Source organism: Fusarium poae, chromosome 4, assembly GCF_019609905.1.
Source record: "Fusarium poae strain DAOMC 252244 chromosome 4, whole genome shotgun sequence".
Lineage (NCBI taxonomy): Eukaryota > Fungi > Ascomycota > Sordariomycetes > Hypocreales > Nectriaceae > Fusarium > Fusarium poae.
In genome coordinates this window covers 735,814-748,188 of record NC_058402.1, presented here as the reverse complement: position 1 = coordinate 748,188, position 12,375 = coordinate 735,814, and the positions used below count along the sequence as shown (strand labels likewise).

At 47.7% G+C, this 12,375-nt stretch overlaps 4 protein-coding genes and 1 non-coding gene across 5 annotated transcripts; 1 reads left to right on the top strand and 4 right to left on the bottom strand.

The window, feature by feature from the left end:
* Nucleotides 1-249: 249 nt before the first annotated feature.
* On the bottom strand, nucleotides 250-340 carry FPOAC1_010359. Its single transcript has one exon. It is a non-coding gene; the product is annotated as a tRNA-Arg (tRNA).
* A 352-nt stretch (nucleotides 341-692) lies between these two features.
* FPOAC1_010358 (uncharacterized protein) lies at nucleotides 693-3,206 on the bottom strand (the record flags this gene model as incomplete). Its single annotated transcript, XM_044854750.1, has 1 exon — nucleotides 693-3,206. The coding sequence occupies one exon, from the start codon at nucleotides 3,204-3,206 to the stop codon at nucleotides 693-695; it is 2,514 nt and encodes an 837-aa protein (XP_044702063.1).
* Nucleotides 3,207-4,309: 1,103 nt separating this feature from the next.
* Nucleotides 4,310-5,173, top strand: FPOAC1_010357 (uncharacterized protein; the record flags this gene model as incomplete). Its single annotated transcript, XM_044854749.1, has 1 exon — nucleotides 4,310-5,173. The coding sequence occupies one exon, from the start codon at nucleotides 4,310-4,312 to the stop codon at nucleotides 5,171-5,173; it is 864 nt and encodes a 287-aa protein (XP_044702062.1).
* Nucleotides 5,174-5,476: 303 nt separating this feature from the next.
* FPOAC1_010356 (uncharacterized protein) lies at nucleotides 5,477-7,236 on the bottom strand (the record flags this gene model as incomplete). The annotated part of the gene is made up of 2 exons (XM_044854748.1): nucleotides 5,477-6,943; nucleotides 7,195-7,236. 2 exons carry the CDS (start codon nucleotides 7,234-7,236, stop codon nucleotides 5,477-5,479), a joined length of 1,509 nt encoding a protein of 502 aa, XP_044702061.1.
* Nucleotides 7,237-9,245: 2,009 nt separating this feature from the next.
* On the bottom strand, nucleotides 9,246-11,657 carry FPOAC1_010355 (uncharacterized protein; the record flags this gene model as incomplete). The annotated part of the gene is made up of 1 exon (XM_044854747.1): nucleotides 9,246-11,657. One exon carries the CDS (start codon nucleotides 11,655-11,657, stop codon nucleotides 9,246-9,248), a length of 2,412 nt encoding a protein of 803 aa, XP_044702060.1.
* Between the last annotated feature and the right edge of the window lie 718 nt (nucleotides 11,658-12,375).

The window sequence follows — 12,375 nt, the reverse complement described above, 5'->3', positions numbered from 1 at the left end:
TCATTATGTATGGTCTGGCAAAAGAAACAAAACAGAGTAATCTAAAAATTGATGACACTTTATCTAACTTTAGGGGGCTCACTTATACCGGGCCGGCCCCCGTACAGTACCTGACCAAGATGATATCAGAGACCAAAGATAGTTAAGCAACATATCCACGAGCCGCGATTGGCAGGTAGTTCTCACATCAAGACTTTCTTCATAACAAAAAAGATTAACTAGCAAAAATATAATATTCCAGCTGATTTTCGACCACGCCAGGATTCGAACCTGGAATCTCTAGAGGATACGGGTGCTGGGGAACCGAAATCTAGCGCCTTAGCCATTAGGCCACGCGGCCGGAATCTTAGAGTTTGATAAAGTTTGAGGGCGGTATCGGTGTCCATGTTTCTGGAATCACCGGTTTGAAGCGTTGAATGGGAAAAATTGAACTCATTTTTATTTAATTAAGTGGTTGGTTATAATTCTAGACTTTCCAAGGTGTTAATTGGTCAAGTTTTGGACTGAGTTGTGTGGTGGTGGTGCGATATACGGGTGTAGGCTGTGAGGGACCAGAGACAGTATACAGGAGGATTCATCTTTACAACTTGAACGACATCTGTTGCTCAAGGATTCAATAGTCTCAAAAACTAGACAAACATAATCACTTCCAACAAGGGGTAGTGCCATCGTAAAATTGTAGTAGTACACGTCTATTCTGGTGTCCTCATCGTCACACTTGTACCCGCGTTCTGCAGCTTAGCAACAACAGGCTGGAAAGCAGCCGCCTTCTTGAAATCACCCAGCTTGATTGTCATGTGGTCATACGCCAGGAGAACATCACCACCCTTGAGTCGCTCGTCCTCCTTTAATATTTCAGACTTGACGTACCGTTGTGAGAAATGTGTCAGCAGCGTCTTCCTCGCCTTCATCTCTTGCGCAATGTTCAGAGCCTCGCCCATGGTGGAATGCATCTTACTCTTAGCGTGAGATATCATGTCGTCGTCAAAAGTGCACTCGTGGACGAGGAGATGGGCTCCTTTGCATGTATGGGCAAAGGCCATCGAGGGACGGCAATCACCTGAGTAGGCAATGCGTAGGCCAGATGTGAGCTCCAGCTCTGTGCCCATTGAGAGGAAGCAGTGAGGAACTTTGACACGCGTAATGGCCTTGAGTCCAAAGATGTCATTATTAAGCTCACAACGCCCGGGGTCATCCCTATCGTTGTCGGTATCACTAAAATGGGGAAAGTGTAATCGGTGAAGACCAAAGTCCCCGACTTGGGAAACCTCTTCCAGAAGGGTCTTGTATTTTTCTATACAAGATATGGCCAACCTTGCGTTGCTATCGTTGATAGTGTGTTCGTACCAAGCTTTGATCAAAGTGGGAGTACCAAGGTGGTGATCGGCGTGAAGATGGCTAATCACAATACACTTCAAGTCTCGTAGGATGTCTCCTGTTTCCTTCTCTCCAAAGAGACGTTGAATTTGGCCCAGGGTACCTTCGCCAACATCGAGAAGGTAGTTGCCGATGCCAGGTACACGAATCAGCGTGGACGAAACATTGCGGTACTTGCCCGGTTGTGAAGAACCAGTACCAAGAGGAATGATCTCGGTATCTCGGTTAGGAATGTCCTTCTCGTCCTCTTCTAGCTTCCGTAGGAACTCGGGGTCCTCGGTTTCTTTGAGAGCTTGCCTTGCCAGCTCCAGGACATCTTTGTTGATGCTATTAACTGCATCCATAAGATTGAGAGTGGGGCGAAGGATTCCATCATTTAATCTCAGGCGGGGCATGAGGGTGATCTTGTTTCCAGTACGGCCATATTCGACTAACGGCCCAGAAGGCAATGTTGCCTTGGCGTTGTTGTCGTACTTTAGTATTTTGAATCTTTCCCCGTCAATAATGCGCAACTTCGTTTGTAACTGAGCAGGCCCATCAAGGGAAATCTCGTTAGGGCATACATCTTTGGCGCAGAAGATATGCTTCAACGTAGGGTGCTCATCGACAAACTTCTGAATTCTGGCATCTGCTGCCAATCCAGGACCCAAGATCCAGTACACAGCAACAACATCTGTCATCAATTCGGGATTCGACCATTCTGGTCGCTTCATAAAAGAGTCGATAAGATCGTGTGATTCGATGTCAGCGACGATGAATCCAGGACCAGGCATGTCCGGGCCGACAACCATTTTAGAGGTCACAGTGACACCTGCCTCTGTCTTTATAGTTTCGCCCGCGATCAACTTCCTGTAATCACGCACGGATACTGAAAGCGCTTTGGCCCTTTCGGCGTCAAATTTACCTCGGCGAGGAAGACATTTGACTAGATAGCACATGGAGGTTTGGCTGTATATCGTGGGAGGCATTTTCCATTGTAATATGTTGCGCGAGTCGGGTGAAGGTTTACCAAATATCCATACGGTTTTACCAGTGTCCACAAAGGTTGGGTCACCGGGCCTAGGGCCTGTGTAGAGTCCAATGAAACCGCTTGGAAGATGAGAGATAAAGACTATGTCTTCAGGTTTGACGGTAGCCAGCTTCACAGGAATAATCGTGAGATTTGCACCAAGTTTACCATTGAACATGAGCTCTTTGACCAAGGTGGCGGCATATTCGGGATCCGAAAGAGATGGAGATCCTTTAAACCCCGAGGAGTCAGTGATATCTCCAGCGACACTGGAACGACGACGCTTCTGTGGGCTACTAGAGCGCTCTCGTTGAATTGGTATTTTCCATACACGGAGTGAATCGTCTTTCCAATCCGGTTCCAGACTTTCGATGGCATCGAGGCGGGGATCATCTCTGTGTTCATGCGTCTCGACAACAACGGGTTGCCGCAGAATGATGGAACGGCATGTGGCCAGGATATGATTCAAGTTCTCGCCACCGTGGATGTGAATAGGGTGATTCGAAGATTCCTTCAGAGGTTTCAGACCCTTCCCCTTCCTCCTCAAGTTCTCGGCCGCCTCCTGCTCTCTACTCGCGTCCAAGACGGCGCCAACTGTAAGGATGTAGCCGAAGAGACCTCCAACCTGCTGCCATGAGACAGTGCCACTGAGAAAGACATGCTCGGTTGGTCCCACCCGACATTTGCGGCTCTGGAAGGCACGCTGCGTGCCTTCTTCAAGACGTCCGAAGACATATGAGCGCTTGTCGGTATGGACATAAAGAGAAGTGCCAGGAGTGTCAACGGTGGGTACAGACACAATCTCTACTGAGGTAGACATTGCAACTGTAAGACCTTTGGTGTATTCGTTGAATGTGGGATCCCGATCCAATGTGAGCCTGTATAGATGGGTGCTAGGCGAGAAACACCGCCTGGAAATGAATGGCCCAGTCGAGGAGGGGCAGCTGCGGGATTGAATGTATGGTAATGATAGACGGTTAAAAGGAGCAAATGAATGCGGGAGGCGTCGACTGGCCCATGCCTGCATGAGAAAGATTTGTAAGAAATGATGCGGAGAGGAAAAGAGCGTGATACAAAAGGTGCATCAATGGCTTATTTCATGGCTGGTATTTCTTTCTTTGGGCATTGGTTGACTCGATGACTTTTTTTTTTTTCTACAGCGCGGCCAGTGACTAGTCTAGAGTCATTGGCCGCGTTAACTGGTTCGCGCTGTCACATGTACAACTTAAATTGGATGATTATGTAAGCTGACTGTTACCCTATACTCAGACTCAACAGACGGACGGACAGATAGAGGTAGACTCTTATTGAGATGAATGCTAGTAATCAGCACTAACTTCTATATCAATAAGGTAGTCATGATAAAATAAATCTCAAAAAGAACTATTGATACATGCAAATGAGACTATTCGTCAATGCTGAAAATATGAACTCAGCAATTGAAGAACGTGGGGTAATTCAAGGCACTTAAAGTCGTTTCTTATTACCATTAACTAAGCTGACTCTACTACTTGAATATCTCTTTTGACCGACCTGACAATAGGTCTAAGGTAGTAACTTTATTAGGTTTGATTCTGCACGCCTCGGTTAACAGCATAATATCAATGACTCGACCATCATACAATTCGCCGAAACAGCGTCGTTACCTGACTCTGTAATCTGTATCAATGAGGTCACACAAAAGCTGTGGGGAAGACAATCCACCATGCTTTATCACGCATTACAAACAGACGTAGCAACCTTACCAAGCCTGATAGACTACCCGGGGAAACCCCTCTTGCTATTCTCCTTGACCAGGGACCAAAAGAATCTCCATAGTTTTAAACCACTCCCATTCCCATCCCCATGCATAGACTGAACCTCCTCTTCAAACCGCTCACAACTCACTCAACCAAACGACTCTTTAGTACATCTCACTTCACAATGGGAGATAATATTAAGCGCAATCCTCATCCGGATTTCAAGGGCGTCGAGGCTTCTCGCCCTGAGTTTGATACTACCTCTGAGTTTCGCTACACCAAGACTGTGGATGCGGACTGGGCTTTCGGTGCGGGTGCCAACAAGCTTGGAAAGGATGATGCGGAAAGAAAGCACGTCACTATAGATCCCCATGAGGAGGGTCGTCCTGCGGTCTTCAACTACAAGTTCCTCATCTCAGCCATCGTGCCCCGTCCCATCGCCTTTGTGAGCAGTCAAGCACCTGATGGCACTCACAAGAACTTGGCACCCTTTAGCTACTTCAACATGATGAACCACGATCCTCCCATGTTTGTTGTTGGCTTCTCATCCAGCCTGGCTGCTGCCAAGGATTCGCTGCGCAACGTCGCTGATTCGGGCGAGTGCGTCATCAACATCATCTCCGAACACTTTATCGAGGCCGCAAACTCATGCAGTGTGAACGCCCCCTACGGCGTCTCTGAGTGGGACATCTCGGGTCTCACACCCTCGTATGACTGCGAGACTGTCAAGTGTGCTCGTGTGCGCGAGGCTATCGTCAGCATCGAGTGCAAGCTCGACATGATCAAGGAGTTTGACAGCAAGGCACGACCGGGCAACAAGTCGGGAGTTATGGCTGTTTTCGAGGGCACGCGCTTCTGGGTTCGCGAGGATGCATTGAATGAGGAGAGGAACTTGGTTGATCCTGCTGTCTTGAGGCCGGTTAGCAGGTTGGGAGGAATCACGTATGGAAGAGTCACTGAAGCGTTTGAGCTTACTAGAACGGATTATGAAAAGGACGTTGGTGGTGAAGCAGGAGTTGAGAAGATCCAAAAAGAGCAAAAGAACTAAGGTAGACATAGACGTATATATTCATTATGAAGACCTCGAATAGAATAACAAGGTCGTAAATCCCAGCCTGACAATAATAGTGTTTGTGCAATGCATCTTGAGATTTGATGCAGCTCCGCCCATCCCAAGAGCCGTCATCCAAAGCTTTATCATAAGTGAAAGTTCATAACCGAGTCATATATAAAGAAAATACAAGCGGTATAGTGCAAGCTTGATCACAGCCTACAGATCCCCAACCCATAGGACAAAAACCTATGATCCAATGTAAAAACAAACATGTCCCAACGCCGATGGCTGAAATGCTCAAAGATAGAAGCTCTTTCCAGGTTTAGAAATGATAAATTCACATCCGAATTGCGCCTCGCTCTCGTGGTCGTTCAGTTGCTCCAGTATGATATCTCCGACGTTGGGACCATCGTCTAGTCGGTCCTTGACGTGAATGATGACGATTTGAAGACCTTCCAGAGGCTTCCTGATTGTAGGCACCGATGTGATCGAATCGGACGGGTTGAGTGTCAACTCTGCCGTCGGCGTAGCGAGGTGCGGCGTCGGAGGTGTTTCGGGACCTGTGTATACAAAATCTGGTGTCGAAGCCTTGAGTGTCTTGGGAGACACAGGGTCTTCAGATGTGAAGTTGGCAAGAGAAGGATTCCGTCGAGGACCCTCGTCTGCCGTGCTGCCCATGCGCTTGCGCTTCTTGGAATCAGCGTTACGCATACTGCGAACGGTGTTTACCTCGGTAGCCAGAGCACGCAGCTCTTCCATGACGAATACGGGCTTCAGATGGCCAAATAGGCGGTCGTTGCTCTGTGAGTCGTCATAGCTGCATTCGATGAAGATAGCCTTGAGATTTCCCGAAGCGATCTTTGGTGCTGCTTCTTGCCAGATTTGCAGGTTCCTCGGACTAAGTGATATGCTGTCGGGTTCGACGTCCCCAAAGATGAGTACCTCGCGGTTGGTTATAGGATCTTGAATGAAGTATGCGCTTGAATCGTATACGCACATACGCTCCTGGTCGGGTGGTGGAGGTAAAGAGATGGAACCAAAGGTACCCTGCGAAAGCAAGACTGAGCTCCGGTGCAGGGACCCTGGATAGTAGGAATTTGAGCGAGCAGGTGGACCTTGGGACATGGATGCGTCATGACTGCTGAAGCGAGTGGATGCACTTGATGTTGATCCCCTATGACTATGTTTCTCAAGGCAGTGTCCGTGGCTCACGCTCCATATCTTGACGAGGAGTCCATCGGCGACTTCGATGTAACCTCTAGTTTCGCCGTCGCCGAGTGAAGGACTGCCACCTTCGACCAATCTCATATAAGTGACCAGACCTGCTCCGTTGTTTTCATCACTGAGATTTGGCCATATGACGTTGTTAAAGATGTGATTCTTAAAAGCCTTGATTGTACTGGGCAATGCAGCCAGTTTCTTTGGTCTTGTGCCTGGAAAGCCAGCTGTGTTGACTACAAACCCTGAGATGTGATCGAGATGAGGATGTGTGATGAGATATGTGTCGACAAGAGTTCGGGTGATGTAAGCAGCATTGGCAGCAGGTGAGGAGTATGGAACCTCAAGGCCTGCAAAGGGGCCTGTGGTGAGTGTGAATGGAGGAGTCGGTGGTGGTGATGGTATCGACTCTTCCATGATACGTGTGATGGAAGAGAGGTGAACGCCAGCATCGACAGCGATGATAGAACCACGATGCCATTTTGCACCAACAGAGCGAACCAGGAATGCCGTCGTATTTGATTCTTGGGGACCGCCTCCAGAGCCCTGGTGATGAGATTAGTGAGAGTTTGGTAATGAGTTGGTTGTACTGAGAGACGGGTCATGATGATAGTAGAAACGCCACAAGACGAGTCATGGTGCGACGCGTTTCTTCACTTTTCGGATCTGTATCCGAGCCGTTTCTCACGTCATGACATGGCCAATGCCTTTTTTGTATAACGATACAATGTAAACAAACGAGGAATGGAGAGGCTGGATAGATAAGATGAAAGCAAATATTTATTAGATCAACATACCAGTACAATCACCTGCAAAGCAGGTATCGTGTCAGCTCCCATGATTCGATGGAAGTAAAAAGCAGAGAAGGGAGAATGAAAGAGTCGAAAAAAAAAAAGATGACTGTTGACAGACTCAATCGAGGACAAAGGCTTGGTCTTGGACTAGACCCTCGATTTGTGACGGTTGGGATGGATCTAACTGAGCTGGGTGAATGTGGAGGTAACTTGTGGAGGGCCCTGCAGCTGGAGCTGTAGGTAGCTGTAGCTAGGCCTAGTATCCGTAACCCTGGTCGGAACGGCAAGGAGGGTGGTTTAGGCGGTAGATCCACTAAAAGAAGCCTGTAAGGTACCGTCTGTAAGGTTCGACCAGAAAAGTTAAAAACTGGGGAGCTTTGAGTTTCCTCAAGCCGTCTCCGTCACTTTGAAAGAGCTTGTTAGTTGAATTGTCAACTTTCCGGAATAAGATTGGTCGTGGAGAGTAAAGTTATAATTTTACTTGGAAAAGACCAACAAGAAGGAGAAATCTGCACTGCAGCAGGATTTATTTCTCCGATGGGTTGGTAATAGAGATAAGGGTTGCAACCTTGAAACGAACGCAGCTGTAATATGATGGAATGTAATGTCCAGAGGACAAGAGATAAGATGAAATGGGGAAAACGGAACCGAAAAACCGAAAAAGACAAAATCAAGGGGAAAATGTACACGTGATTGTTTTACAAATCGTCGTGTGTGAGGTCTTGTACAACTCTCAAATGCCGTGCAACCGGGATTGATATATGTTATGGATTGGATCGCTCTCGCCGAATATTGATAGATAGCGTATTGTACTTTGACCACGTCTACCCTTGCTCCGATCCCTTGGCGGGTACAGACAGGACAAGCAAGATAGATGCTTTGTGTGTTTGGAAGAATAAAGACCCTGGAGTGTGAGCTACTTTATGTTCTGCGCAACATCTCTCATGTACAGCATCAGTCTGTCTGTCCATCCTCGCACTCGCCGATGCAGCTAGCTACAGCTTCAACGTTCTGACTGTACCCTGTCATATCATAACATGTCATTCAATATTTCACCTGTCATGTCTCATTGCTCATCCCAAAAGAGAAATCTCCAACAGCTCATTACCTCCGAAAAGAAGAAGCTGCTTTTACAGTTCAACAGCTCCCGGCTCAGCTGCAAGGCCAACCTTGTTTAGCGGCCCCCGGAGCTGTAAGCCTGCATCGGCGTTTCCGTGAACCTGAACCCCTCCATTCCAAAGGTTCCCAAGTTTCCCCCACCAAACGTCACTACTAAAACGGGCGGGCCTGTTTTTCCCAACTGCCTTGACCTTGAAAGTGAGGAGAAGCTAAGAGCTTGTCCGGGCGTTGGCATCCTTGGGTCAACTCGAGCTTGGACACGATGTTGGCTGTTGGATATTAAGAAAGATCTCACTTAAAAATGTTTGTGACTCTTTCACATTGGGGCTGGATCTTGAGCTGAGCCGTGCGCTGTCACTTATCAAGGTGGTGGCTTGAAAGCAACGGTTCCATGGCTGTGGTACGTATTAGTATAGTAGTCTTTACTGTTGAAAACAAAGAGACTCGAAACTGTGTGACTTGAAACGTCGACAAAGACTTGAGTCCCTGACTGTGCTATTTCTCCAAAGAATCTTGAAACCAGAGTCGTCCTTAGAAGTTGTTATCATGTCATTCATGTCAAGGCAAGACTCAACTCATGCCTGGGTATCTACGACAAGTCACTGTTTCAGAGACATGGCATCAAAGCACTCAAGTGATGATTAAAAAATCGAAACATGTTTCACAGATCAAGCAATAATTAAAAATAATCTGTACAATCGTTTCAATAAAGAACCAAACAAAAACTCCATGCCAAAATGCGTATACAAGATCCAATCCAATGCGCCCATCGCTATGCTGTCTAATGAAACCGGGGTATCAGATGAAAAACGAAATCAAAACAAAAACTTTTTAACTCAAACCATGCGTAATCAACCATGACTTCCAAGTTGTTCTCCGACCCGCAGAGATACCTAGTCATCACTTCCACTCACATCCCTATGAAGCAATATAGACTACACAGAGATTCTCTTCCTCCTGGCAGATACGCTACCTCTCTTGATGGGCGAGCGACTCGGTAAAGAATACCCGCTTCTTTTTCTAGGTGGACCAGTCTTCCAGGTAGGTGGTGGTCGTCTCTTGGCTTCAGGGGTACCGATTTCCTCCTCCCGTGAACGCTTGCGCGACCGAGTTGAAGAGGATACACTCTCAATGGGGGAGCCAAATAGAGATTCCATTCCAAGAGGAGAATCCTCTGCTTGAAGTGCGATGATATTAGGAGGACTCGGTCGTCTCTTCTTGGCTTCAGGGTTACCGACTTCCTTCCCATCCCGTGAACGCTTGCGCGACCCAGTCGATGATACACTCCCAGTGGGAGAACCAAACAGAGATCTCATTCCAAGAGGAGAATCATTTGCTTGAACTGCGATAGGACCAGGAATGGTGATGCAGTCTTGAATCACTCCAGGAGAAACCTTTGCCTGGTTAGCAAGAGGATGAACGGACATTACTGCAGTTTTTGTAGGAGGGCTACAGGACAACCTCGTAGGAACCTCTGTGCCTAAGCTCTGCGGTGTGAGAGGACGAGGAGCAGCGTCATTGGTCTCGTTGAATTGCTTGAGTAATTCGAACATCTCGTCTTCAGAATAGGGAGGCAACTCAAATGGCGCCGCCTCTATCACATCTTGTACGCGATCTTCCGGCACATGCTCTGCAATCTCTTTGCGCTCTGGTGACTGTCGCCCGACTTGTGGCGGGTTGGCCGGCCCAGATGCGAAGCCGTTTGATCGCTCATTTCCTCCCTTGTACGCCCTTCTGTGCCTGGCAAGTTCTAATCTCTTGTGGTACTCGGCGAGATTACCCATGATGAGATCCATAGACTTCTTTTCGTCGTCTGGCTTGTCTTCGTTTCGCTTTTGACGGGTCCTACCACGGGAAACGTTCTGATGCTTGACGTGGAAGTTGCATAATGCCCAGGCTAGAGTGTCTTCGTGCTTCGCGTAGGGAACCTGTATGACACCCACCTTTCGACGCTCTCTGGCCCAGGGCTTTATGGCACCTTCGATGACATCTTTGTAGTCATCTCTGGTGATCGCCATGCGGTTCGATGTCTCGTGCTCAAACTCGCGATCATCTGGGAGCAGAATTTTCTTTTCGACAGGCTCAAGCGGATCGATGCACTGCTCAAAACACCAAAGGTGCATAACACCAGCCATTTTGTAAGGGTCTTTGATGCCCGTACTGGTCCTTTCAGGAAACTCGTCAAAAGCGACACGATGCCAGCCATGAAGGATCGTTCCGTACTTTGCTGGGCATTCGGAATAGCGACACTTCACGTCAGCGTCAATGTGCCTTCCTTTGCATTTTGACGGACTGTTTTGAAGCCAGATCCTGAGCTCTCGAGGGCATTGCTCCAAGTAGTCGCGCAATTCCTTGGCAGTGAGCAGTAGTTCATCATCGAACTGTCCTGCTGATAGATAGGAGATGTTGCAACCATCCGCAGTTGTCCAGTCAAGAAACTCCTGGAAATGAGGGTAGGGAAAGATGTCGGTGCTGACACCTTTCTGGGCCCTTTTCACTCTGGTAGTCTTCGATTTGGCGGCACGACTTACAAGACGACTAACGTTCTTTCTGCCCTTCTTGGCAGGTTCTGGACATTCGTCGCTCTCCTCGTCCTCCTCCATCCATCTAGACTTGGGAGCCCACTTTCTCTGCTCTGGTTGGGAGACTTGGGCTGGGAGACTCTGGATGGGCTTGGCTTGTGGGACAGACTGGAAGCATGGGGGATAGTGAGCTACACAACCACAATTCATGCAGATGCCGGGAGCGGGCTGAACATGCGGGTTAGCTTGAGACACACTAATTATGCCATGAGAAGGGGGATGGTCTCCTACCTTTTGATCATATACCGGGGGGTATTGAGGAATCGAGAGGGCGCCTTGATGCCCATTGATACCCGCATCTGGGTATTGACTTTGGGGCGGGTAATGTGGGTAGAGGTGTGCGTACGGGTTCGGAGTCTGATGCAATGCGGCAAGTTCAGGTTGAACTTGACTTGGTGGCGTGGATTGCGATTGCGATTGAATTGTCATGAACCGTCCGTCGGGAGACTGGAACAACAGGGGCCTTGTTCCGTATGCCGGATAGGTGTATCCAGATTGTCCTTGAAGCGTAGGAAGATTTGAAGACTCGTCGTTCTGGAGTGCAGGGTCAATGAATTCTTCGAAACCATCCGCGGGAGGTAGTTCCGGGAATTCTTGTGCGTACACTTCATTATTGTCTTGGGGAATATCATAAAGATAATCCAGATTCGATCCGAAATCCTCCAATGGCTCATCGAGAAAATCCAGCAGCTCTCTTGGAATGGATTGACTCAGACTTTGACGACAATTCGCTTGTAGCGAGTCCTCCAGATACGGAGCAGACATACTGATCCGAATCGAGAAGTTGGTGTTTCGACAGGCACAAAGCGAATGAAGCAACTACTCAATAGTTGCTGTATTTGTTGAAACGGTTGTTGAAATGGTTGTTCAAACGGTTGAAAACTCGAGGGTTGATTTGTGTGGTACAGTGAATTGATTCGATTGAGAACAAGACCGGTACAGGCATCTTTATATTACTATGAAATGGACTAACTCCCAAAATTGGTAAATATAGAGCACTTTCAGGCTTTGTCGTCAAGCGGTCTTCCAACACAATTGACAGTCACGATGAGTGTGGTTTGGGACAAGGAAGCACATCCGATGGACAGAGTTGGTGTGCTCGATCGTCTTTGTCAAACACTCGGCCCAGTCGAAGCTTCGAGGCCGAGTGCCATTTTTGGAACCAGGTTTATCATTTTAGGTATCTGACGCCATGTTAGCACAAAAGCCATCAAAGACGAGGCAATGCCAAAGAATTAATTGCAATAAAGATCAGATAATTAAGCATGTTTTTCTACACAAGTTTCAGAACAGGTCTGTGTCATGTGTGTCTCATCATAGAAATAGCAATTTGTTCAAAGAATAAAAGAGAAATCGTAGACTTACCATATGAATTTAGATCTTTGATCTTGATGCACCGAAAAAGAAATGGCAACCTATTTGGTGAGCAGAATCATGTCAAGGAAGCAAATGAGGCTCATGATCTATTTGGGCGGAGCCCGCC